The 28000-nt window shown below is 35.7% G+C and overlaps 4 protein-coding genes across 7 annotated transcripts in view; 1 reads left to right on the forward strand and 3 right to left on the reverse strand.

The window, feature by feature from the left end:
- The window catches only part of LOC140756661 (stress-associated endoplasmic reticulum protein 2), a 116182-nt gene extending 113569 nt beyond the window's left edge, over positions 1-2613 (forward strand). For all 3 annotated transcript variants that reach the window (XM_073092213.1, XM_073092212.1, XM_073092211.1), the window contains exon 3: positions 1409-2613. In XM_073092213.1, the coding sequence (XP_072948314.1) occupies positions 1409-1516 (108 nt within the window). In that variant the 3' untranslated portion in view covers positions 1517-2613. The remainder of the gene's footprint in view (positions 1-1408) is intronic.
- A 3619-nt stretch (positions 2614-6232) lies between these two features.
- Positions 6233-28000, reverse strand: part of B4 (imaginal disc development protein B4) — a 165563-nt gene continuing 143795 nt past the window's right edge. For both annotated transcript variants that reach the window (XM_073092033.1, XM_073092034.1), the window contains exons 5-6: positions 9493-9715; positions 6233-8709 (exon numbers count right to left, since the gene is read on the reverse strand). In XM_073092033.1, the coding sequence (XP_072948134.1) occupies positions 6497-8709; positions 9493-9715 (2436 nt within the window). In that variant the 3' untranslated portion in view covers positions 6233-6496. The remainder of the gene's footprint in view (positions 8710-9492; positions 9716-28000) is intronic.
- Positions 17304-18618, reverse strand: LOC140756515 (uncharacterized). The gene has a single exon (XM_073092035.1). It carries the CDS (start codon positions 18503-18505, stop codon positions 17315-17317), a length of 1191 nt encoding a protein of 396 aa, XP_072948136.1. The 5' UTR covers positions 18506-18618; the 3' UTR covers positions 17304-17314.
- LOC140756516 (uncharacterized) lies at positions 19137-19845 on the reverse strand. Its single transcript, XM_073092036.1, has one exon. It carries the CDS (start codon positions 19755-19757, stop codon positions 19176-19178), a length of 582 nt encoding a protein of 193 aa, XP_072948137.1. The 5' UTR covers positions 19758-19845; the 3' UTR covers positions 19137-19175.

Consider the following 28000-nt stretch of genomic DNA (forward strand, 5'->3'; position numbering starts at 1 on the left):
AATTAGCCAATACGGTCCAGCCGTTCTCGAGTTTTAGCTAGACTAACAAACAGCAATTGATTTTTATATATATAGTAACAAACTACCAGGCAGTCCACCTGATGGTAAGTGGTTACTGCCGTCCATGAACATTATTATTGGATTGAATTCGATTATGATTGTCTCATACATAAGTCAGCTGGCAGCCATACCTTTCCACCGAAATGAGAGAACTTTTTCTTACTTGAAATAAGGGTGGTATTACCTCAGTCGAATCATTGTCACTATCAAAAAGGTTAATAAGGCTTCACTACTTCGTACATAGGCACCCTTGTCCAGCAGAAGAATGTAAAGAATGTACCAGAATATGTATTTAATCTAATTTTAATCAAATAACATTTTCTAAAGTATAATAATAACAAAATATACATTATATTCAAGGATAAATATGATAAGATAATTGATTAATTGCTACATCTAATTTATCTAAATCGTAAATTGAAATTCATTGATTTTGTTCGCTTTATACAATAGTGAAAATCTATATAATATTATTACGAATATAATATAAAATGTATCTGTACCTACTCTATATCTTAGTAAATATTTTTACAGCAGCTGCTTACTCTTTTTAAGACAGAAACAGATATGGCGGTTGTGCCGCGCCGCAATCGTACCACGATTATTATTATTTTTTTTATAACATAGGAGCAGCTGACGGGCATGCAGTCCACCTGATGGTAAGTGGCTACTGCCGCCCATGGACATCTGTAATCAACCCCAGATAGGATTAGATATTCCTATCTGAGGTCGGCCACAAATGCGCCGCTACCCCTGAGGACTAAGCTGAAACGCCTCGAAAAAGTATGTCTCCCTTACCACACCCTTCAAACCGGAACACAGCAGCGCCGAACACTGCTGTTATTAGGCAGAAATAGGTGTGGCGGTGATGCCGCCGGAGTCGAACCACAAAGAGTCCTACCACATTTAAATTCTATTGTCTTCAACATTCTTACCTGCTGGTGTGGTTTGTCGCTAAATAATAATCATCATCAATAACGTTTTTCTATCATCTTGTTTGGCAATAAACACTCATCAGAAAAGAAACCCCATGCCGACTCTTCGATAGATTTCACATTCAATATAACATTCACAATCAATTTCAAATTCAGTTCAAAAACATTTTTTATATCACGGCGTGCGTAAATTGACGTTTTACGCACGCTTCGCGTGCGCAAAACCCCCATTTCCGACCCCGTAATATAAAATTTTATACAACACGCGGACGAAAAATGTTTTTCTGACTCGTGTGATTGCAGTCCTCGCCTGCGGCTCGGCCTGCAAACTCACACTTGTCAGAAAAAAATTTTTCGTCCTCGTATTGTAATGTACTATTTTTCGCTTAAATATTAGTTTTTGTTCGTTTCAGGAAAAGGACGACCAATACCCCGTAGCTCCGTGGCTATTGGCTCTCTTCATCTTCGTAGTGTGCGGCTCAGCGGTCTTTCAAATAATCCAATCCATAAGACTCGCCTAACCCGACTGATATCATAGTGTCCTACAGTGCAATCGCTTGTGGCATGCTCTCTCTTTCACACCTACCATGAAAAAGTGAAACCAATCGATTATACTAAAGTTGGTCGAGTTACCATTCAATTTCCAATCATTCCAACTGTTGCAACTATTTAGTTTTATTTGTTCTCTTGTATATTGCTTTCATGAAATGTTTGTCAATGTACTGTTGTGTTCTCGGTGTCTATATTTTAAGTCGGAATTTATCGCTTCAATGATCCAATGAATCAAGATTTTTAGGGTTAAATTGAGTCATGGATTACAAAATAAGTACACAATCTCTTATTCATGTAAAAATGTTAATCGAATTTTATTTTTTTCCTTTTTCATTGACCAATTTAGTTGAATTTTTAGATTTTAATGTCAAATCGTTGAAAGAAATGTATCGTGCCACAGGTATACCTAATAAAAGACGCAAAAATCTGTTTCCGATGGCTTATTTGCTCTTTCTAGTGTAATAAACTATAATCATTATTGTCTGCGTGTTGTCGTCAACGTAGCTTTTGAAAATACATCACTTTTTGTGCTAATGATAAGGCCGTACTGCGTTTTTTATAGCGCTTATTTCCTGCTTAAATATATTGTTGCAATTTAGTGCTGCATATATTTCGCAGTGAAGAATAATAACGCTCTTTTCGATAAATAAAATCGAATCAACGGAATTCCTAATAATGAAATAAGGAAATGGAAACGCGACGTTAAAAACGCAAGTGCGGCCTCACCCTTAGCACTGATAGTTCTATAATCTCATATATCGTCGTAAACAGTTGTAACACTATTCTTGTATAGGTATTGTATAAAATTTAATTATAATATTAAGAAAAGCATTTAGATATTGATTTCTATATTTCATTACTATATTTTTATTTGAGACAAGTGTAAAATCGCACAAATTCATAATTTTGTTTCGCAAAGTTATGTCAATATATTATTAAATTGTTTTATGGTTAGTCAGTGTTGGGTATATTATGAAATTATTTTTAAATCCGCGCCACTTACGAAATTATTTGTCGGTACTATTTTTAATTGTAATTTATTTGATTAAATACAGTATATTTGTCATATTGTTGTTTTAATTCCATAAAATGTACAATTACATCACTTTTATTGTGTGTAATTTTACCCAATTTTACTTTTGAATGTTTCCCTTTTGGCTTCTATCTGCCTGTAGCTTTAGCGATTAATTATGCTATTGAGCAATTGCCTAATCCACCTCCGCTCGGGCATCCAAACTGTTTTGCGAGCGATCGACGATCGGCACATGTTTGATTTTATTCGAAAATCTTCAAAAACAGTCGTAATACATGCATACATACCGTATACATGCATATTAAACTTGTCAGTCAGTCACGTTCACCATTATACGACAATTTCGTAGCCTACGCAACTGTTGTTCAGGCAATTTAAAGATTTTGAAGGTGGTAACCCTTTGTGGTTCGACTCCGGCACCACCGCCACACTCATTTCTGGCTAATAACAGTTGCTTCCTAATTCCTATCTGGAGTTGATTACAAACGTCCGATTACAAATGTCCGATGGGCCGAAGTAGCCACTTACCATCAGCTGGACTGCATGCTCGTCTGCTACTCCTAATAAAAAAATGGGCAGTCAGCCCTATACACATAGTGTAATTCAAATCTAATACGACTGTGCAACGACACAGTCTTTTGGTAGAATAAATTTTATACAAATTATGCAAGATCCTCCATCTCCAACGCCAATTTCTCAATACGGTACTAACATCTACAAAGTTCAGGTACCAGGCTAATATAACTAGAGGATTATCATTCTTCCAAAAAGATTCCTACTATTATCCATCTCTGTCTCTCTAAGCTTATGCAATAAAGTGTAAGCGAAACGCAAATACATACTACAGTTGCTTCTGTTCACGTTTTGTATCTCTCGCTCGTACATTAGCGTGAGAGTGAGACACAAAATATTACGCGAATATGGAACGAATTATAACATGCTGCCATCTATTAATGAACTTAGGTACTTCTGAATCCATCGGTTATCGTGTTGCTTATATAGTATGACGAAGAGATGTCGCTGTTATTTAACTTTTCCAAATAAAGTAGACCGAAAATTACAACGATGGCGCTAATGTTCAGTATGTTTTTAAAATGTTCGTATTATAATAAAAGAGCGTACAAAATAAAGACCAATTAATTGTATAATTCGTTTATTCGTATTTCCACAAATTATTCTTTTAAGATTAATTTTACATAATATTGAGAGCGTCAGACTTACATCAAATTTTTATTTATACAATATTAAAAACTATATGGTACAAACAATTTACAATATTGTCATGTGATATGTGGACCCTTAAATACGAGACTGTTACACGCACTTTTACTACACATTTCAAATAAAATAAAACGTTCCAATTATGACAAAAAAATGTGTGTATGTGAATCAGAAATAATAACATACTTCCATGTTAATTGTAGTCACAACCTTTAAGAATAGATAGCGACACATTTTATTCTTATAGAAAATATAACTTAACTATTAGAATTAACTACAAAGAAAATGGTTTAACGTGGTTTTAAACAGAAATAATTATTGAAATTCGGTAATAATGTACGAAATGAAGAAAAATAGATTGATAAAATACAGATAAAATGCGCGACTTTCGCGCCATGACGCGTGTTGCCCCATTATTAGATGTTTCACGTAAAACAAAAATCGGAAGTAATTGATTCAAGATTCTATTTTTAAAATTGTTTTTAATTTTTTTTACTTAAGTGATGTAACAGACCCCTACAACTAAATTGAGCACCTAATTATAGCACCAATTATAATTACGAATAATTGTGATTATTTCGTTGTCTACTCGGTCAATTTCGACTTAATTATAAAAGACTAATGACCGAATATTACATAGAATATATCTATGACGTGCGTGCACCTAATCCCAGTGCAGTTGTAAAATCGATTTTGGTGCGTCGATTGTAAATCGATTTTACATTGAGAGAAACTATTTTCTCGTGTGTCCGATTAAAAGAAAAAATACAATAGGTTAAAAGAGGTTCCACTTAACGAATGCAACGATAGTATTCGTATATTATTGTTACATAACACACAAAATTATAAACAGTGTTACGATAGTAGTTGAAAAAATATAATCAAAAAGTGTAACTTTATGCAGAATTAGAAAACAACTAGGTTAACCAGTAAAGTTATGTAATTTTTTCATGTGAATTTTCATTCAATTTTAACTATATGAAATCCTAATACAAAAATTCGAAAATACAGTGGCTACAAGATAAATCTAAAATAATAATAAAGGATAATAATATTCGTAATATAGGACCAAAGATACCTATTAAATATAACTTATTCATATTACTCTTTTCTAGCAAACATTTTTATTTTGTAGTTTTTCTTTTAATCGTCACTTTTGATACTTTTACAAATACTGGTGCTTTAAAGGTACGTTTATTATTAAATTATCTAGAACAGTGCGTTATACACAAAAGTGGTACACTTCGTGCCAAAATAATTATACACGTGGTTAGAAATTAACTCGTAGTATTTATATACTACTATATAAAAGTATTTCACGGATTTTTAAACTGAAAAACTAAATACATACTTATTTTTCTGATATCTGTGTGATAGATTATTTAACGTAATTTTAATCGCTTAAGTTAACTGAAAAATTCAAACTATTTTATTGAAACAAATATTAAATTGTCACGGATTTTTACGGATTGCTGTAAAAATATGTTCGTGCATAAATTTTACGGTTTTTATATATAATTATATATAAAATATTGGCTATTGAAAATATAACGTAGGTAATTAGTAGATGAACTATAAATTGCTTCGATAGTTTAAAAAAAATTCAAATCCATATTTTTTAAAATAATTATTAACGAAAGTGACTTTTTCGGGGAGACCTATTAATTTTTATATAAATATACCACGGCCATAATATCTTATATATTATAGGTAATATTACGATTTTTTCAACAGATAAAAAAATAGAATGGTGACAAAACCGTTATATTTTCATGGCAACATTGACATAGATAATTAATAGGCTATTGTGTGTAATATTACAGATTATTATATATTCGTTTATATTTATGTATGCAATTATGGTACATTCATGCACTTTACTTTGAATAGCCTATACTTAGGCCTTAGATTTTAAAATACTTATGGACAGACATACTGGCCATATCAACTATCCAATAAAGATTACCAAATCATAAAAATCTAAATACTGTTTGACTAATTTTCAAAATTGATACTTATAAACTGACGGATATAGTTGCAACAAGTAAGGGATGTCTTTCAAATTAAAGTAGTTGATAAATTATAAAGTTGAAAGAAAAATCACGCTTTTTAAGTTATGAAAGATTATGGAATGTTTTAGAGTAAATATTACTAATTATACAAAGTACTCGTAAGCGCACTAAAGAACATTCAACATACATAAGAACATTGTTGCTACAAGCATGTAAGTGAGGCCAATTCCAATTGGAGTTAGAACAAAAATTCTTTGTTTATGTATTTTATGTTAAGTACGACAATTTATTGTTGTTGTAAAAGGTAACATTGCAATTATATGCAATGAAAACCTGCCAAAGCTATAATAGAAACGACCGCCAACAAGTATTAGGATGAACGATCTACATATTAACGTATCTGATATAGCCAGTTAGGTTAACTCGTACTTAGGTAGCAGAATTATACGCGCGCTCTATTATGTTCATTACTCTGAAGTGTAAGTAAACTTCATTCACAAAAATTTTAAAACATGAGAAGTATAAATGTTTGAAAGACATCAAGTACTTTTTACACGTCTAATCTGTAAGTATACTAACCAATAAATACAGAATGGCGGGTAGAATTGAATAAAGCAATTTCCATAAAATATGACTATTACATTGTGACCCTAAATATAAGCGAAGTTTATATTACAACTAAATTACTTTAAAGTATCGTAAATGGCCTCGTTGGGATATGTACCATTCAAATGGATACTGTTGCTAAAACTTAAAGAATTATCTTTACTTAGAAGGATCTCCGTACGATCTAAACTTTGACTCTGACTCTCCACTGGGTAATCGTCCATATTGCTAGTGATTTCTAGTCTAATAGCATGGATTTTTGGATCGGATTTCACTTTGTCTCGTTCCCAAGAATCGATTGCTATGGACACATCGTTCTTGCTTCCCGTCTCGTCGAACTCACTCGACGTTATACTGGACGTATCAAGATCGAAATCTGTTGTTTTCTCGATAACGACTACTTCGATGTGTCTGAATGGATTTTCTTGGTTTTCAATCATTTGCCTAGCTCGTTCGTCGTTGCGGATAATAACCTCTTTCTTAACGTTGCAAATAACAGGATCAGTTGCTAGAACGTCAACATTACAGTCATAGGTTTCCTCATCGCTAGTTTTGTTGCCGTTTGGAGCGCAAATCTCAGCGTAAATGTTATCGGAAATTGAATCTGTGTCGACTATCTCTTCCTCAACATGTACTGCATCTGCAACTTGGCCGTACGGCAGATCTTCGATTACGGGTAATTTTCGCTTTTGAATTGATGATATTGATCGCCTTATTTTCACTTGCCTTTGGGGTTCTTCTTCAGAAATGTCTATAGCAGATAAATCTTCTTCTAATTCAGATTTAGGTGTAGGAGCTCTTGGTTTGTCTATCTTCTTTCTGAAATTAACTGCTTTTTCTCCTTCAGAAGCTCGTTCCGTTTTAGTCGGCATGCTATTACTGTTGCTGCCTTCTTTCTTCTCAGTAGACTTCTTCGGATGAAGTAAGTTTGAAGTAGATTTGCTAAGAACTCGCTTTGTTTTAACGTGAAACTCTGAACACAGTTTCTCCGTGATGAAGGAATGCTGCTTGTAATTAATTTCGAAATCATTATCATTGTAAAGAGATCCCGCTCCAAACATATTGATGTCTTCGCAACTTTGAATTTGATTGTAGGATTCGGATTTAACCATAGCCTTTTCTGGTATCAGATCAGGCTGTATTCTCTGTCGCCTTTCTAAATTGGTTGAAGATTTCGTAGCTGATGACTTTTTAAGCATGTTTTCATCGAGTGATTTCAGTTTCCTTCCAGAACTGGTGTCGCTCTCCATAGACCCGCAGTAATTTATCTGGTCCACACTGAGATTCTTTCGGCCGTGTTTCATATTGATCCCGCTGTCTTCTTCTGTGTACGGACTGTCTGGCATTCCAGTTTGAACGGAGACTGATTTAGTTAAGACTGGCTTCTTATGATTGGAACTACATTGGCTGGTCCCCATATCAGACGAAGACGTTGTTAGACTCTTATAAGAATGACTTTTTTCAGCAGTACCGTCGCTCTTTCTCGAAGCACCGAAACGATCTTCTATCAGCTTAGCCATATCTTGGTACCTTTCAATCGAACTATGTTTTTCACCGAGAGGATCGAATGGATCTTTTATGTCTCTATATTTTTCATTATTCTCAATCGCTGTTATTTTCTCATCAGTTAACTTTTCCGTACTTTTAAGCAGTTTCAAGTTCTTGAACCATTTGCTCTTCTTTGGTCCAGAATCTTCCCTGAACACTTGCATTTTGTCGCTGGAGAACTGTTCTTGCTCGACTTTAGCTTCACTCTTGTCATCCTTTCCTTCATCGTCGCTGTAGACATCATAATTCATGTGCTCGAGTTCGTTTTTGCTCAGAAATATTATGGAGCCTTCAGTCTCGTCCGGGATATCTTTGAGGACCTTCTCGCTTTTGCCGAAGAGTCGGGAAGTGTCAATCTTCAAGCCTTGGAGAGTGAATTTCCTTTCCTTTTCAAATTTGACCGGTTCGTGGTCTTCCTTCATGAGGTCCTCTGCCGTCTTCGCTTTGCTGACGACGGTTGAGTTGGCGTATGAGATCTGCCTGATCCAGTTGTCAACGTTGAGTTGACAGAAGGTTAGAGCTTTCTGGAGGCGCGCGGAGAGGAACATTCTCTTTTCGCTCTCGAAGCCGAGCTGCGTGCGTCGGATCCTGACGGTGCTGTTTAACGGGAGAAGCTGGAGGGTCTCCTTGGGGTGTCGAGGGTCCACTTGCTTGCTAGGGCTGGACGGCAAAGAGCTGTACTCTGGGAGGTTGCACATCACTAGCACTGGTTCGGTGACGGCAGCTCGCAGAAGGAGGTCGTCTGAAATTGAGAGACAAAAGCATTAGGTAGGTAAACATATTGTTGTCTTATCATATCGTTGTCTCTAGAATAGAGCTACGGTTTCCCTTGCCTGTCGTAAGAGGCGACTAAAAGGGGCTTCCGCGGTTGCGGCGGTAAAACCGTCTCAAACCGTCCAGCAAGCGACGTCAGAAACGGTTTGTGAGGTCGCATATCACTGTAATCATCAGGATGTGAGAGAAGCGTAAATTGCTTAAGGGCAGAGCCCGATATAGGTAGATTTTTGTAGTGAGAATAATGTGTTTTAGGAGAATCAGTTATGGGTTTGGTGTGGCACAGATAAACGTTTACACTATATCTCTCTCTCCATCTAAACTTCACGTTTTAATGTATTAATAATGGATCAATACTGTGGCACGATGAAATAACTACTCCTATTTGCTATGAATTAGTCTGAAAAAAGTACCTCTTGCTGCGGATATGCAATGCAAATTTAACAATTTTTGCCATGTTACAATATTAAAAATATTTGTAAACAACCTATTAAAAGGGCAATCAATTAATTAATTGAGTTATTAAAAGAATTATCTGTCTTACTCGCATACATATAGATACAATGAAACATACCTCCAACATTATGCGCCATCTCAATCGGCACGGTGCCAGCGAGCAGTCGCACCCTAGTGGGCAGTCGCCATAGGCTCAGCAGGTACGGGAGGCGGTGCGCCCGCGCTACTACCTTGAGGGTATCGTAGCCCCTAATATTTGCCTTACTATCATACATATAAATTTAATGAAACATACCTCCAACATCATGCGCCATCTCAATCGGCACGGTGCCAGCGAGCAGTCGCACCCTCGTGGGCAGCCGCCACAGGCTCAGCAGGTGCGGCAGGCGGTGCGCCCGCGCTGCCACCTCGGGCGGCACCGGCGCCCCCGAGCCCTCCGCCTCCCACTCCGCTGGAGACAGCTCCTCGGGGCACACCTCGTACATCTCACCCTTCGTGTTGATTGGCACGAAGAGCTCCTGGAATTTAATTTTTGGGCTTTAATTAATGCTTTATGTTATTGTTGATACACGGTATTTTTTTTTATAATATAAGAGTAGCAGACGAGCATGCTTTCCACCCGATGGTAAGTGGCTACTGCCGCCCATGGACATCTGTAATCAACCCCAGATAGGATTAGATATTTCTACCTGCACTACCTTCACTACCTACCTACCGATTAGATATTTCTACCTGCACTACCTTCACAGATGCGCCGCTACCCCTGAGGGCTAAGCTGGAACGCCTCGGATAATTATGTCTTCCTTACCACACCCTTCAAAACGGAACACAGCAGCGCCTAACACTGCTGTTATTACCTTCAGATGTATGTTTTTATAAATTGGAAGGTAGTAGAACCCTTTGTGGTTCGACTCCGACGGCACCACCGCCACAACTATTTCTACCTTATAACGGCAGTGTTAAGCACTGCTGTGTTCTAGTTTGAAGGGTGGGGTAAGGGAGACATACTTTTCCGAGGCGTTCTAGTTTAGTCCTCAGGGGAAGCAGCACATCTGTGGCCGACCTCAAGTACGAATATCTAATCCTATCCGTGGTTGATAACAGATGTCATTGGGCTGCAGTAGCTTACCATCAGGTGGATTGCATGCTCGTCTGCTACGCCCATATTATAAAAAAAGACTAAATCTGTTGCTTTTTATTGATAATCAAGCAAGTATGCAACTAATTGAATTAGTCTTAAATGGCCGCTTCATAGACATTTAAAGATAGATTTCTTAATTTCGTTATCTCGATCTACCTAAATTGCTGATAAAATCTAAATAATAAAGATCGTTTTAAGATAAGTGGGTACATAATTAAAACAATCTTAGGAGATATCTACTAATAATGGTTTTAATTTTACCACGAGGGTACTTCCAGTCGCGCGTGTTTACGTCCACGCGCGCGTGCTGCTCGCACACATGAATAACCTCAATGCAGTCTCTTCAGATCTGTACCCTTACCACGAATTTTCAAAACATCCCACAATTTTACGTTACGTTACTCAATCCATTATTCTCTTCCGTTTGCTTCACTAGACTGAGTAAACGTAACAATAAGTAAGTGCTTAAGTCTTTTTGTCTGCCTCACATGTTCGCAAAAAAGAGAGACAAAACATAAAGCGCCATTTTATCAATTTACACATTTAATGTGACGTTACTGACACTATAGTTCTGATACAATCCGCTAGGGGCGCTGATTGATTGTATGGGCAATACGTAAACAAATACCAAAACAGTCATATTTGTCAAAACGTAAAAACTCATGGTAAGGGTTCTGTATTCGTGTGCATATAAAATGATGAGGTGCAAGTCTCACGCGTGGCGCGTGCAGTCCGTATGCACGCGCGACAAGAAAAGCTCGCTTATTATAATAATACCTACCAATTTTTTTAATTATTTGTTTCTAATTAGGTTGTAATTGTGTAGACAGTTCAAGAGATATATTTTCACAATGAATTAAGTTTTTATCACTTATATAAAACCACAAAGGTATCCTATATTCTACCTTCCAATACAGGAAGGTTTTACCTATAATATATTGTTTTGGGTACTTACAAAATGAACACTAATTTACGTTGAAGGCGATCATGTTAAACAATACCTAGACAATCTTAAATGACTAGTGTTGTAACAATAGATAAACGAACAAGTTGCACACGAAAAATGAGCAGTCATTAAAATAATGAGACTTATATACCGACAGGCTGTCTAGGCAATCTAGCGGATCTAGTTTAGCAGGCTTTATCCATTCATCTTGTGAAGTACCTAGTTGCGTTGGAACAGGTATCGACACGGCGACAGGTTTCAGACTCAAAACTATATGAAGAAATGAATTTAATCACGTGTCGAGCTACCACGACTTGATAAGAGATGTCGCTAAGTGCGTACTTTATGTACAAAAGCTTCGAAATTAGACTAGATTTGAAAGTACCTATTTCTAGTGTGAAACAATCCTTACGTTTCGGTGGAAAGAATACAGGTGCTAATTTACACATGAGGCGACTATATTAGTTCTCAGGAATGGCAGGGTATACACTGCAGATCGACTGCAGGCAGAACATGCAGTCCACCTGATGGTAGTAATAACTCACTATTAGGTGGACTGCAAACTCGTTTGGTACGTCAATCATTGAAACAGCAAAGGAGATTAAATTTCAGTCATATAAAAAGGTATGTTACTGTTTGCCAGGTATGTTACCCTGGTACTCCTGGTAGAGAATATCCTTTTGTAAAAAGTTTCGAACTAACATTATAAAATTAATACTAATATTAATACAATAATTAATGACAACAGACGCGCTAAAAAAAAATTATAAGTACCATTATTTTTCCATTATGCATCATAATTTTTGCATAATTTTGTCACGCGAAGGCTTTGTCGATGTCCTTCTGTTTGGCCGAATGCCAAAGTTATTGTTAAGCATATTTTATTTTCCTGTTCTTTTAGCTAAAAATATTTTAGTGCCGGTGGTAGTTGTTTCATAATATTTTTTTTATTAAATAGTAGTAGCCAACGATCGTGCAGACCACTAGTTGGAAAGTATCCATTTCTACCCATTCATTTACAACTGTAATCAACCCCAAATAATATTAGTTTTATATGTGGTTGCTCACAGATGCGTTGACTGGCAATTATAATCGGAACGCCTAGGATAAGTACATAATATTTCTACCTTACTACTCCCTTCAAACCAGAACATAGCAGCGCTTAACACTGCTATTATTAGGCAGAGACAGGTGTTGCGGTGGTGTCATCGGAGTCGAACCACAAAGGTTTCTACCAACTTAATGATAATACACTTAGCATGATACCCCATTCTAGGTAAAGAAATTACGGTTAAATATTGGCCTCAGTCACGTGACCTACCCGACGAGGGAGTCCACTGAATAATTACGAATAAAACTTTAACTTTTATTATTATAACGATAAAATCAAACAGAGCGTGTGTCTGTCTAACGCTGGAGATAAAGTCCTGTTTTACTGCGTCGCCATTCGTTTTAATGCATTCAACGGCACGCAATTCATTATTGTTTATGCGCCCGCGCATTCCAATATGGCTGCCATTGTCACCGTAATGGCCGCGCGGTCATATTTTAGCGCGTTCACCTGTCAACCGTATCTTTTATTTTAGTGTTTAATATTTTAACGTGGAATATGACATATAAATAATTATACTTTAAAAACTAAAAACCACGCTAAAATTGTACAAGGAAAATTATTAATCCTGACGATCCTGATGTGACAAAATAAGAATTGGACAAACTTATTAAAATTATGTACTGTTATCGGTTCTAACACTTCTAACTAAAAACCATAGATTAGTAAAGATACTTCGCCGCCTTGTAATTGAATGAAGCCAAAAACGGCTTATTTTAGTAAGTTCTTTTTTTGAATTCTTGACAAATAAAAACATTTTTAGAGAAAATTTACGAATAAAAAACTAGTACACGCAGTATTAGTCATTTATTCGTAAATTTAAGTAATAAATAAATAATTATTTCAAATATTCTAGTAACATTTTAGCACGGAGACGTGGCAAAACTTCTTTACGCAACTATTTCAATACTCAAAACTGGGTACATTTTCTTGTTAGGAGTGAGTAATCTTTACTAATCTATGCTAAAAACATAAAAATTATTAATTTACCAAAAACACATCTACAATAGTAAATATCTGTGACATATTATGTATTTAAATAATTTAATGTTTTTATCACGTATTGCAAACGTAAAGAGCATCTTAAAATAAACTTAGCTTATGATTGATTGAAAATGATTGACCTCATAACCTCAAGAGATCCACAAAAACTTTTGAATACAATATCTACCAATTAAATGTTTATAAAAATATACTATTTGGTATGTGATATTTATCTACGATAAATCTTTAAAGTATCAATAGATATTTTATTGATCGAATAAAATAAGATTAAAGAATACCAATAGATACCTACCTAATGGAATATTTTGGCTTCGATCAATTTTATTACAATGACATATTTCTCTAAATATTCAGTACATAGTGTAAACAACAAAATAAATATAGTCCGCGGAAAACTGCTAGTCTGCTCTGACTATAGAAAAGAATCGCGTCGCCACTAAATTAATGATCAAATAATAATAAAGTACTTATATAATTATGTAAAAAAAAGAACATGAAAAAATTTAAGTGTTTTTTGTACTTATTACTTGCTTAGTTATGCTATTGGTCGCTAGATGGCGCTAGTAGTCCGTTATTTTAAAGATTTTTTTAAATTTTAAATGTTCTATGGAACTATTTTTGGGCGTCAATTATTATCTATCACCGCTACGGTAGATGTATTCGCTAGCAAGCAGTGCAATCAACTCCATAAGTGTATTTACTCGTATAAACAATTTTGATTTTCCAAAGGGAAGGTCTGAACAAACGATACAATAACATTTCTACTTCGGCCGACAGGCAACGTAACCATTATATTATCTGTTATGGTTACCCTTAGGGCATACCATTCAATTATCTGCGTACATTCAGGCCCTTTGCAGACGTGGCGGTTTTTCGGATCGTAATATTATTCACGATGTATAAAGCGAGGCAAATGCGCATATTTTAATACTAATAATACAAGAACTACATGTAATTTGACCATAAGAAAATATGTTACTACATATAGGCGCTGCTTTACTGCCATTTTAGATTTTTATACTTATTTACGTGAGAATAATATAATATTCCTTTAGCACCTTATTATATATTCCCCTTCAGGATTGTGCTTTTTGATTAGTGATTAGAAATAATAATTTATTTTCGGTCGTGTGAATTATTTATCCATTACCTATGCATTAGGTATCTTTTAACATTTATTTTAAAACCCTAAGTCATATTGAAATAAAAACTATTAATTATTTATTGTATACTTTCCTATATTACGTTTCAAAACACATAAGCCAATCAAAAGTACGCCAAGTATTAATCAGCCTAAATTTTGGAGAATAGAAATCTAATCTAGTGTAGATTAGCTACAAACACTTCGCCGTGTCAGTTTGTCAAGCAAGTGACAAAACAGTCGGTAGACAGTTGTGTCGCGATAGAACTGTTTTGCATACATTTTATTTTACTTTTTATTAGTACAATGGTAACATTGGTAACGCCTGATGCCAGGCTTACGATTAGGGATGTCAAGCTATCTGTATATTGTATAATTGGAAATATTAAATATAATGACTCCCTTAATATACATAGCCGGATAAAGTATTTCACAGGTGCGCTACAAATCTAATCTATTTTTATAACTAAAATTGCTATTTAAAAAGTTTAGTAATACAGGACAATTTGTTTTCCGAAAATATTTATGTTACATTTTGATAGAGCTTATAATCCCATAGGATTACGCGATAATATAGTATAATCCAAAGGAAAGCCCTATCATATTTCCATAAGCTTGTCGACAACGTACAGGTAATGTAAGAAATCTATTAAAATTATTTCATTATAGTGTTATTTTAATTAATAATTTTGTGTTACTTTCATAATGTGTTATTTTTATAATAATAAGTTCTCATTTATATAGTAAAACTGGCTGGTATGACTGTATGAGTTAGCATAAAAAAGAAAAAGAACGCGTCTTGACGTTAGAATTGTATTATTTGCGGGAATAATAAAAGTTGTAAATTGCTTGAAGAAATAGTTTTATTCTTTCATAATAATTTCTCCTCACTTACTTGTGATATGTGATTCCATGAAGCTTGTTTATTTTTCACGCATAATTTATACATTTACGCATTGCACAAAAACGCATTTTGAGGCTTGGAAAACTGAAATAATGACGTTAAACGTATACAGTGACATACGTATCAATTACTACGCCGCGTAAGAAATCTTTTTCAGTAAGGAACTGTTATATACAAATATACACATGTATAATTGTATAAACCGTACCACAGCCCTACGCTGATGAAGTAACGAACCTGTTTGGATCTAGATAGTTCGTTACACCATTGTGTTGTAGAACGTTTTATTTAGGTTATTACACTGGGTGTTATTGACAAGTGTTAGCAAGTTTTACGATACGATTTTAATCGTATTTGTTCATCAGATATGTTACGCACTGCGTTTATATTTTCTCGTTTTTTTTGCTGTTTATAGAGTTTGAATATTTTAGATATCTATAGTCCCAAAGGCATCACCATCTGTCGACATCTGTTTCTGCCTAATTACAGCAGTGTTAACCGCTGCTGTGTTCTGCTTTGAAGGGTGTGGTAGGGAGACACACTTAACGAAGGCGTTCTAACTTTTCAGGAGTAGGTACGGATCTGTGGCGGACCTCACACGGACTCAAAACTTATTTGGGTTTGATTACAGATGTTCATGGGTGGCAGCCACCACTTACAATGAGTACTTTACCGCACTTTACTATTAGTTAGACTCCATGCTCGTTTCCTATAACTATATATATTTTTATAATATATGTATATAAAAATAACTCATAAACCTACACTATTATCTGTCTTGGGTGCCATGGACACGCAGACACATGGTCACCCAAATGCTAAACCCACAACAGAAATCAAAATAATTTATAGCGTAACCGAACCCAAAACCTTCTGTGTGTCAACCCTCTAAAACACAAAAGTGCCAACCCTAACCCCGATGAAGTAACACATCTCGATCTAGTTAGTTATCGATATAGGCATAGATAAGTAAAGATTACTCACTCCTAACAAGAAAATGTACCCAGTTTTGAGAATTGAAACAGTTGCGTAAAGTGAAACAGTTGAGTTGCCACGTCTCCGGGCTAAAATGTCCCTAAAATATTTGAAATAATTATTTATTTATTATGTAAATTACGCAGTATTTGTTATTTATTCATAAATATTCTCTAATAATGTTTTTATTTGTCAAGAATTCAAAAAAAGAACTTACTAATAAGCCGTTTGTGGCTTATTCAATTTCAAGGCGGCGAAGTATCTTTACTAATGTATGGATATAGGTAGTTAGTTGCACCATTGTGATGTCGCATTTGGGTTAAGTTGGCTTGCAACTTGTTGGTAGATGACCGATGGATTCTATTCATACCGGGAAGGTCAATTAATAATTTAACAATGGAGATACCGCTTTGGAACAGTTATGAACTAAATTAGATTTTGCAAATATCTAATCATATAAACTTAAATGGTATAACTAATATATCAACTTAAATTTAGTTATCAAGTAACTAACTAAAAAGGAAGATATTACTTATCTGATTTTATGCATTTTGGCTGCGATATTTTTTTGCATTAACGTAAGATCTAGACCTAGGGCCAGATTTAGGGGCTACTGTCCCTGGGCCTCCATAAGATAGGGGCCCCAAAATAGGGTAAAGAATATTAAAATTTCGAAATTTCAGCAAGTTTTTCGAAACAGTCCATTTTTGGTATTTTACAATATTTTTACTAATAATGCCTTGCACTTAATTATTACGTTTTTAAAATATTTATTTAAGTATTAGAAAATATAATCCATCTAACTATTTACAAATTATAAATCTATATACAGTATATACAAAAAATATAATTTAAACAAAAAAGAAATATTAAAACTTAAGGAAATATAAAAAATTAAATATAAAACAATGAGTCTAAATCACTGCCTCCCGGTAGAGTCCCAAGAATGCTGGCCGCGTTGCCACGTTGTATGGCCAAACTTATTCTTTGGCCAAAGTACGCACCAGCTCTTGGGTCTCCAGAAACGTCAACCAGACGCGACGACATTTCTTTGAAGAACCGTCGTGCTTCTGGCCCCCACGGACCCAGTGTCTCTACCGCAAACGGCACAAATATGTAGCCCTCCCCCAAGGCTGCATATTTGCGCCGCTTCAGAGATTCAGCCGCCTCTGCCGCACCACCTGCATGCGTCGAGGTCACTGAAATATGGGATGGAGCCAGCGTATCCACGCAAGTCGCATCCCATACAAGTGACATCCCCTGTTTCCAGGGAACGAGAGTCATACCGTCGGGCCGCTTGCCATCGTCACGTGCAATACCATTCGGCTCAAGGCAAGCCGGCACGTTGACGGTAACAAGAGCCCTTCGGATGATATCGTTGACACACGCATGACGCGACAAGCGACCAGCACTGCGGCGGCAAGACAGTCCGTGGTGGCCAAACTGGCTGACATTTTCACCACAGAGACAGCGATGAGGCTCATTTGTTTTCAAACCTAAACGCAGGCAGACACAAATTGAAAATGAAATATTATCAAAAAACGTACCTAAATTGTATGATGGTAAAGCCTGCAGCCAAAAACCTGACTCTTTTTCAGAGACTGCTAAAAGACGAGCCCGCTCTGAAAGATTTGGTGAATTGTCTAAAAGTTGTTTTCGGTATAATTTACAAATGGGCTCGTCCCACAATCTCTGAACAGTTTTATCATCAGGAAAATTTTGCCCTGGGCAGGCCAATGTCCAGGCAGTTTCGGCTTCGTTCACATAAGCAATTTCAGGATTACTAAAAGACATTTTATGTAGTATCTTGTCAATTAAACTTTGCGTGCTATGTGAAGAAGCCAAAAACGCTGGTAGGGATACACTGGAAATTTTGCGAATTCCCAAACCTCCGTACCGAATAGGAAGGGAAGCCTGAGACCATGCATATTCGGAAAGATTACAATTAAGAATTTTGACAAGAGTGTTTCTAATGAGTGAATCCAGAGAATTTAGAATACTTGTAAATTTGAAAATAGGACTACATCTGCATAAATATGTAAACCTTGGAACGAAAAGACAATTTCTAATAATAAAATAAGCCATATGAGAGTTGATTTCATAAAGTCTGTAAGAAATATCATTGAATTTCTGAATATGTTGATCTATGAGCGTTGTCACAGACTCTAGAAATACTGGAGCACCAAGGAGTTGAAGTGTATTTTTAAATAATTTTATTAGTTGCCAATTTGCAAGGCTTGACGGAAAATGGTTCCTTTGATTCGAAAAATAATAAGGGGCCTCCATACCTCACTATAAGGATTTGGAGATCTAGAGCTTTTTCTAATATATTATTTCAATAGGCATTGATGGTCACTCCGAGACGGATTTTGTTCAATCGCTCTAAGGTAAGTTGGCTGAATACGTATACGTATATTACAAATCAAGTGCACACAATAACCAAAAATAGAAAAACATAATTTAGATAGCTGGTTGGCCCAGAATCCGGAATAGTCAGCCCGGTATGGTGTTTGCTATTCCAAATAAGTCCTTGTTTATACTATAACACTACGAAACAAGATTTCCAAAACAAGTGTCCCTATCAAAGGTCCGTGATCCAGAATTTAGATTTTTATAAGGCGGAGGCTCTTCAAATGAAATCATTTGCCTCTTACAGAAAAATTAAGCCTTAAAAGGAAGTATCCAACATTATTGTCTAAAAAGAACAACATTAGGTACATAACTTTATTGAAATTACTAAAAACAATCATAATATTCACGCAGTACTAAACTTTCTCTGATAATCCACCTTCGATTCTCTCCTTTCGCCTCTGTCCAGATAGTTCCACTTTTCTCCATACATTTCTGTTTCTTTATTAAATTTCCTGAGTTTCGACTTTGTGTCTGTCATCCATGTTATTATAGCATTTTTGCCGTGTCGCTCCAAATCAGACACCCCAGTATAAGAAATTATATTACAGCTAGGATCTATCACCAAAATGTTCGGAATACATGTAACACCATACATAAACTTCAATATGTGTACCAGGGGATCATGAAACTTAAGCGTAAACCAGTTGGCTTGTTGGTCGTAACTCCCAATCATATCTTCCTCGCTTTCGTCCATCGGTATGTATATAACTTCTAGGGGCAAGTTAACGAACTTCACGTTCTCGTACATTTCGTAGAATTTTGTAATAATCTCGTCTTTATCTATCCCCTTAGCTGTGAAGAGAAGGGCGATAGAATTCGCATTTTCCTTGATCCAGTCGATGGGTACTCGTTGGTCCCTTTTGTTGAAGATCGCGGCATCGTCCAGCCATTTGTAAGGCTTGAATTGTATAGGCCTTAATTCCATTATGTATTGAAAAATTGCAAAGGGCACTGATTGACAATAACGAGTTTGACGAGTCACGTGTCAAGATTTTAAAAGAAAAATTATGACTTTACGATGTAAATAGAACCTATAAATAAAATTTAATACTATCGTTATTTATTTATTAAATTAAACTAAAAATGTTGCATTATATCGACCAGGCTCGCAGTAACGTGAAGGAGGTTTTCCCGTCTTGTTATAATGCATCAAATGTCGACCTTGTCAGAGTACCGTATTTTACTGTTCATCTGAGTGCCTGGTATCTCGAATATGAAGGCATAATAGCCTTTTCTCATATCAAAACAGGTCATAGCCGACCACGAGGAAGGGACACCTTAGAGAAATGATAGTTATACGAAACACGCCTTTTAATAAGAACACAATAAACAATGCCATCCGATTAGTTAGTTAAAATTCACTTTGATAGTTTAAATTTAGCCCAAACGACAGTAACGTAAAGTATAAAGTTGGCTGGAATGAAACTCGCAGCATTGATATTCTGTGACAGTTTTTATGGTCACGTTTTGACCAGTCCGTCGACTGGCATAGTTCGATCATTCAATATTTCACAGGCATCGCACGACCGTGCTTGCCTAGTTAAAATTGCATTCAATAAACTTAATCGACGTACAATACTCGCCTCTAATCCGTAGCGACAAGTACAATGTTTGTTTTTCTTGTGTCCGAGCGTAACTTTGCCATTTAGGAGCGCGCCAAAATTTTCCTGCAGTTTCACGGCGCGGCACTCGATAGATATTAGACTTTACTGCTTCAGAAATAACGTTTTTAACAGGAGTTGTGAAGTTTCGTGCCGTGGTAATGGCCAATGCCATTGTTTCGGTCAACTTTGAACCATATAAGGATAGTAGAGATCGCCGTGTCACTTTTTATTGCTACGCCCGTTATAAATGAGTACAATTTTCCCGCGGCCGGATAACACGACTGTAGTCGAGAGGGAATAAGGGTTATAATAATCTATCCATTTGTCCGAGCGCCCGTCTCTTAGAGTTTCTCGGCAAATTATTTTCCGTTGAGCGAACACGGATAGTTGGTTGTACCAAATATGTTTTAAGGCATTTCTTTACAGTTATGTCATGGTATTATGACAGCTACGGTAAAATATTCAGGAAATATGGGTCTCGTCTCTCACTGAAATCACGACAATCAAGGCACAAACCTTGTTCTAGGTTTAGATAGGGATCTATAAATTTGTTAGTCGGTAGGATGCATTTATTTATGAACTGTGTAATGTCAACCTAAATGCATCATTGTCTCGTGGATTTCTGGGAGGGAAAATAGGTATTTTTGTTGTTGTCAGCACTTTACTGTTCCACTGCTGGGTACTCCTCTAAGAGTAAGAGGGGCTTAGATAGATCCAACATGCTGGCCAAGTGGGAATTGGTAGCTACACATACACTTGAGAACTTTTATTAAAGAAGTCACAGCCATATATGTTTCCTCACAATATTTTCCTTTAAAAAGTTATGATAATTATTTTCTTATGCACACATAACCTTGCGACCAATAAGAACCCGAGACTTCAACTAAGCCTGAGTTTCAACCATCTTGTTTTACAATCCACGAGAAGAAATGGTGTTATTCGCATCCGTATCTAATTCTACATTCCTCAAAACCATAATTCGGTATCAGATCTCCGATGCTATCTCTCGTCTCGGGCAAGTTGCAAATCATCTCGCCTCTCATCAGAGTATCTCGGCCATTTATCAGACAAGGGCCTTTGTTATGCAACTTAACCATAATACTTGGATGAGTAAAATATAGATTGATCACTCTTACAAGAAAGTGTAATCAGTTTTGAGAATTGAAATTGTAGCGTAAATAGTTTGCCACGTCTCCGTTTTAAAATGTCCCTAAAATGCAAACATTTTAGGGACATTTTAAAACTGAGACGTGTTTCAAAATTAGTAGTAAGTATTTCAAAAATACTTATTTATTTATTACGCACATTATGTAATATTAGTTATTTATACGTAATTTTTTTCTAAAATGTTTTTTATTTGTCAAGAATTCCAAAAATAAATGATAAAATCATCCTCTTGTGGCTTTATTCAATTTCAAAACGGTGAAGTATCTTTCTATATTACTTAACTTACAAAAATAATATAATAAATTGTGATCTGATATATATTGTTAGTTAAGATTTGATTTTACGGTTTTTTATTTGATTTGAAGTTTTTTAAGTACTTTATTGTACGGTAGAGTTAGTATATTAATAATCTTCGGATGTTTTAATGTAGAGTGTAGTTTGTTATAATGTAGAGTTTTTAGCCGATGGGCACATTTAGAAAAAAATATATACCTAAATAGTATAATGAACTGTAAATTTAATTTTTATTTTTATAAGGTATTTATGAAGAAAGAATCGACAAATCAAAATATTTTCGAAAATATATCATAGTATATAAATTGTAAGACATCTAAAATCATGACTCTACATTTCGTCTATTAATTAGTTGTCTCAACATTTTTAATTTTATATCCACATTTTTGTATAAATATAAAAATAAAAAGTATTTAAAAATAAAGAATAGAACAATAGAAAAACTACACCTATTGCACTTTTTTTATATTTTTCTAAAAAACTGCAATCTCCATTCAGTACGAGACGTGTTTTTTAATCCCATTTAAGAACCGGATGCATTTTAAAGCCTACTCTGTTAATTTACATCCTTTAGAAAGTTTTATGGATCCCACTAAATTACAACAGAGTAATGGTAATTTTGTTGAGTCATTCCTGTCTGCTGTTTAAATTCAGACTTCATTTTAACAAAATTAAACGTAACATTAAGAGTTTTAGTTATTTAAAAATAGATTTATTGCTATGTTTCCAAAGTATTAGGTATGGCTTTGTTATATATTTGTTTCTTTTGTTTTATAATTATACCTTTTTTTTGACGAGGGGGAAACCTAATAAGTCAGACGGGCTATAGGCGACGGTGACTGCTTTCCACCTACTGGTGGAAAGCAGTCACCGTCGCCTATGGACATTTGCAACACCAGAGGACTCGCCAGTGCATCGCCGGCTTTGAAGGAGAGTTCTTTATGCACCTCTCTTGATGAGACAATAGAATTTAAGACAATCTACGAGTTTAGATTAATCTTATATATAAAATTCTCGTGTCACAATGTTAGTTACCGTACTCCTCCGAAACGGCTTTACCGATATTCACCAAATTTTATGCATATTCAGTAGGTCTGAGAATCAGCTACTATCTATTTTTCATACCCCTAAGTGATAAGGGTTGTTCACCCTTAACATTTTTTTATTTATATGGTAACACAATGTTTGCCGGGTCAGCTAGTTGTTATATATTTTTAAGTAATTTTACTATCCGAAAATATTACATAATCCTACACGGTGTAACTGCATGAACATCTCCGCTTCATAAATATTTCTGCAATATAACAGTAGTGTCAATATAGCAGACTTTACATATCTTTAAGATTTTTTTTTTTTTTTTTATAATATAAGAGTAGCAGACGAGCATGCAGTCCACCTGATGGTAAGTGGCTACTGCCGCCCATGGACATCTGTAATCAACCCCAGATAGGATTAGATATTCCTACCTGAGGTCGGCCACAGATGCGCCGCTACCCCTGAGGACTAAGCTGGAACGCCTCGGAAAAGTCTGTCTCCCTTACCACACCCTTCAAACCGGAACACAGCAGCGCTTAACACTGCTGTTATTAGGTAGAAATAGGTGTGGCGGTGGTGCCGCCGGAGTCGAACCACAAAGGGTTCTACCACCTTTATTTATATATCTTTCAGGTATGCAGGTTTTCATCATGATATTTTCCTTCATTACTAAAGCAAGTGATAATTAATTTCAAATCACATATAACTTTGAAACAACAGAGCTGATTCGAGGGAAGACCTGGGATTCGTGCCTTGAATGATTACAACCAATGACTAACCCCATGATTAAAAATTTGAATTTAAACCACTAAGCTACAACAGCTCTTGATCACTAATTACGAGGTAAACTGTATACTCGTACCTCATAAAAAATAATCAATAAACTACCCATACAGATTTTTAATAAAAAAAAACGAATAAACATTAAAGTTACGTTCCTATTTACTGTTTTTTATTTTTTCTTCCAATACATTTAGTAGAGCCATTAGGCCGTAGAAGAATTACAGAATAATTACCTATCAGTGTTCTTTTATTTAGATTCCAGCCATTTCGCATTGCTTTGTGACCAATCCTGGACGATTAATGGTTTCTTTGACCTTCTGAAGGCCTACAATGCTTCGAACAGGTCTTGTAAACCACCATTGACACTTACACGGCATACTCACCTCTACACACAAGGAATACAGCCTATAATAGCATATAAATATAGCCTTTAGGTAGATAAACTTAGGTCTCGTACAGGATACTAATTAAAAATCTATTAGAATTGTGCGATCTGTTCACGTAACGATTATAATAATGTTTCGTTTTATACTTTTAGCGCTCAAGTTAATGGTTGCCGAGTAAACGCTGGGTGGTTGAAATAAAAAGGTATTTTATACTTAACTATTAAAAAACGAATTAAAAGTATTATGAAAGGGTATTGGCGGCTACCTTTTAATGAAAAAATCAGTTTCTCATGTAGTTTGAAATGTTTTTTATTTCGCAATATAAATAAATATAAAAATGAAAAAATCTAATCCGCATTAGAACAGCGGGTAAAAGACGCTTCAGGCCTCCCCCAGCTGTGGGGACCCATGCCCAGCCCACATAAAAAACTTGCGGTTTTTGAAAATTAATTTAAAATGAACGAATAACTTGGAATGACCCTTACTAGCAATTATAATAAAAGCAAAATCCAGAATCCTTAAAATATAGCCTATGTTACTCCCACAATTAAGACGAAACCAACGACACCTCATATGTTAAAATCTATCAAGCCGTTTGGGCTGTAGGGTGTGCCAAAGAATGAGACATACATATAGTCCGCGTAAAACTGCTAGTCCGCTTTGAATATAGAAATGAATCGCGTCGCCATAGCAAATTGTATCACTACACCTGTACGCAACAACTTCAGAGCGGACTAGCAGTTTAGCGATAACTATACGCACGAGATACATTACCCTCCGCAGTCGAGTCATCATCATCAACCCATTACTGTCCCACTGCTGGGCACGGGTCTCCTCTCATAATGAGAAGGATTATGCCATAGTCCACCGCGCTGGCCAAGTGCGTATTGGTAGACTTCACATACCTTTAAGATTTTTTATATAAATCACTTAGATATGCAGGTTTCCTCACGATGTTTTCCTTCACCGTTTAGCAAGTGATAATTAATTTCTAATACGCAGATAACATTGAAAAATCAGAGGTGCCTGCCTGGGATTGAACCTCGGACCCCTCGATCGAGAGACCGAGTTTCTTAACCACTTGCCTATCACTGCTTTTTTAGGCGTACTCGAGTAAAACATGATTATTAGATGTCCGAAAGCCAAATGTCTGAATCATTTTTCCGACACTAGAATTGTGTAGAAAATTACTCGGTGATCAGAGAAGTAAGTACTTAATGATGTTTACTGTTTTATCAAAATGGCGTCAATTTTGAAAGTGGGACACTATAATTTATATTTGAGTGCTATGGCACGTGTAATATATTATTTATTTTCTATTGTGTTAAACAATGAATAAAAATATTGACGGAAAATATTGTGTTTTTTTATTTTTACTTTTTATAAAACCATTTTCAACCCTTAACGGTCTCACTTTTTGGCACGTCTTCTTTCAAAATGTGAAGGGTTTAGGCCATAGTAAACATCATTGGCCATAGTCCACTACGATAGTCAATTTCTGATTGGTAGACTTTATATATTCGTACTTTCAGAGCTTTTTTAGAAGAACTATTACGATTGTGGTTTACTTCGCGATTTTTTCCTTCGTCGTTGCCGCAAATTATAAATAATTTCTATTGAAATTTAGAATAACATGAAATAAAGACATCATAGCCAATTGGCGTACATTAGCATTTTTTATTATCTTACAATGATTATTACATTACCCTTTTATGCGTCAGCTCATTATTTCAGACAAGATTTTTTACAGTAAAATAATACATTCTTTTTTCGATAAAACAAGATAATTCCATCTTATAGCTACCATAGACAACTGGTCGTGCCGTTTATGGCAAGCTTTACGACCGCCGTAGACTATTCATAAACGATTTATTAAAAATAGGTAGTCATAAATAATTTATAAATAGGTTTATTGCATCTCACATGTTTGAAGCACAAAAGGACCAGTTTTTGACAAGCACGCACGAAAATCGCACAAAAAAGACAATCAATAAATGTTAAGCGATGCATATTTGCATATATTTTATCTATGTAATGCGTTTACAGGCACAATAGATTTGTGATATTTAAGGTTATTTTTGGTTAAATTATTTTTTTCAAAATTGTTTGTTTTTATGCAATAAGTAATAAAATAAGTAATTTACAAAAGTAGGGATACCTAATTGCTAATCATCTATTTCAATAAATATTATAATCAGAACAAACACAGACATAGACAAAACTAGACATAAAGACCATAGACAATAAGGCATGCCGTGTATGGCAAGCGTTATAAGGCGGTACAATCTCGTTAGATACAGTCAGGTAATTTTTCAAAACTTTATTGTAGAGGTTATAGCCAGATCAGATATTGTTAGGGTCCTGGGACTTAAATGAGAGAGTGGACTGTATTTTGCTGGTTTAATAGGCCTCTTAATTACATTAGGGTTTCCCGGTCAAACAATATTTAAATAGAAATCGTCCGTGGCCGTCGGAGGTCGCAAGCGTGAGTGATGTTCGGCTCGTACCACCACCGCACCGCCCGCGCCGATGACGTTGCCCGCCTCCTCCGCCCGCGCGTCTCTTCCCGTGCGTGTTACGTAGGTATCTTAACAGATATTATTTTGCAATAAAAAGTGTTAGTAATAAGTTTTGTTGGATTTGTGTTTTATTTTTTAATGGAAGTAGGAGATGAAATCGTTAAGTGGTCGTTATAATTATTTTGGACTGGAATGTTTTGGAATGTTAAGGTCATACACAACAGTTAAAAATGATAATAAAAGTGGTAGATCTATGAACATTCTTCATAAGTACCTTAGTAAGTAGTTCAACTAAGGTAGTACCACTATCACACCTCTTTTTCCTTTAAAACAATGTAACACTATTGTATTTTGGTTTGAAGGGTGCGGTAAGGTCTTAATACTAACTTAGAAATGTAATTATGACTTTAAGTGTAGAGATGTATCGGTGATTATGTAGTAATTTTAAAACTCATTAGACGCTTTATATAACAGTAGTAGCATACGAGCAGTCCAGCTGATGATAAGAGGTCATTGCCGCCCATGAACATTAATAATCAACCCCAGATAGCTTTAAATCTACCAAAAATCTATCACAGTCGCGTTGCTCCCCCTGAACTAAATTTTGAAGGTGGTAGAACTCTTTGTGGTTCGACTCCGGCGGCACCACCGTCACACCTATTTCTACCTTATAACAGCAGTGGTAAGCGCTGCTGTATTCTGGTTTGAAGGGTGTGGTAATGAAGACATATTTTTCCGAGGCGATCCAGCTCAGCCCTCAAGAGCGGCGCTACTGTGCACAGGGGTAGCGGCGCATCTTTAGCCTACCTCACGTAGGAATCTAATCCTATCTGGGGTTGATTACGGATGTCCATGGGCGGCAGTAGCTAATTATCATCAGGTGGACTGCATGCTCGTCTGCCTATATTATAAAGAAGTAAAATTCAATAAAAATTCCACTCCGTCATTATAGAGAAAACATTTCTGAAAAGCAAGAAAAATTCCACAATAAGCTGCCATACCATCGTGGTTTCGTGAGACATTTTGCATATGTTAAAGTCGTTTAAGTTTCATTTGTCAGCAATGTCTTGCTCGCAATAGAACCCTGGGGATAGGGTTGCCATAAACAGATTTTGATAGATATCTTAGAAAATAGAAAAAAAATGGTTACCTTTATGCACCACCATTATGCATGCTTTATAAAAAAATCAAGTGTCTATCTATTACGGTTTAAGAGATAAAGCCCTGTGACACAAGAACAGACAGCGGAGGGTTTCGTTTTCCCCTGTGAGTACAGAATCCTAAAAATCAATCTAGTAACTTGCGATGAACTTTCTCTAAGGCGCTCGAACAATCTCGCTTCAAAAATCGTGAATCCTGAGGATGTTGATAAGGACAATG

This window comes from Epargyreus clarus, unplaced genomic scaffold (genome assembly GCF_041222505.1).
Source record: "Epargyreus clarus isolate Ecla_fem2 unplaced genomic scaffold, WU_Ecla_fem_2.2 ptg000035l, whole genome shotgun sequence".
Classification (NCBI taxonomy): domain Eukaryota; kingdom Metazoa; phylum Arthropoda; class Insecta; order Lepidoptera; family Hesperiidae; genus Epargyreus; species Epargyreus clarus.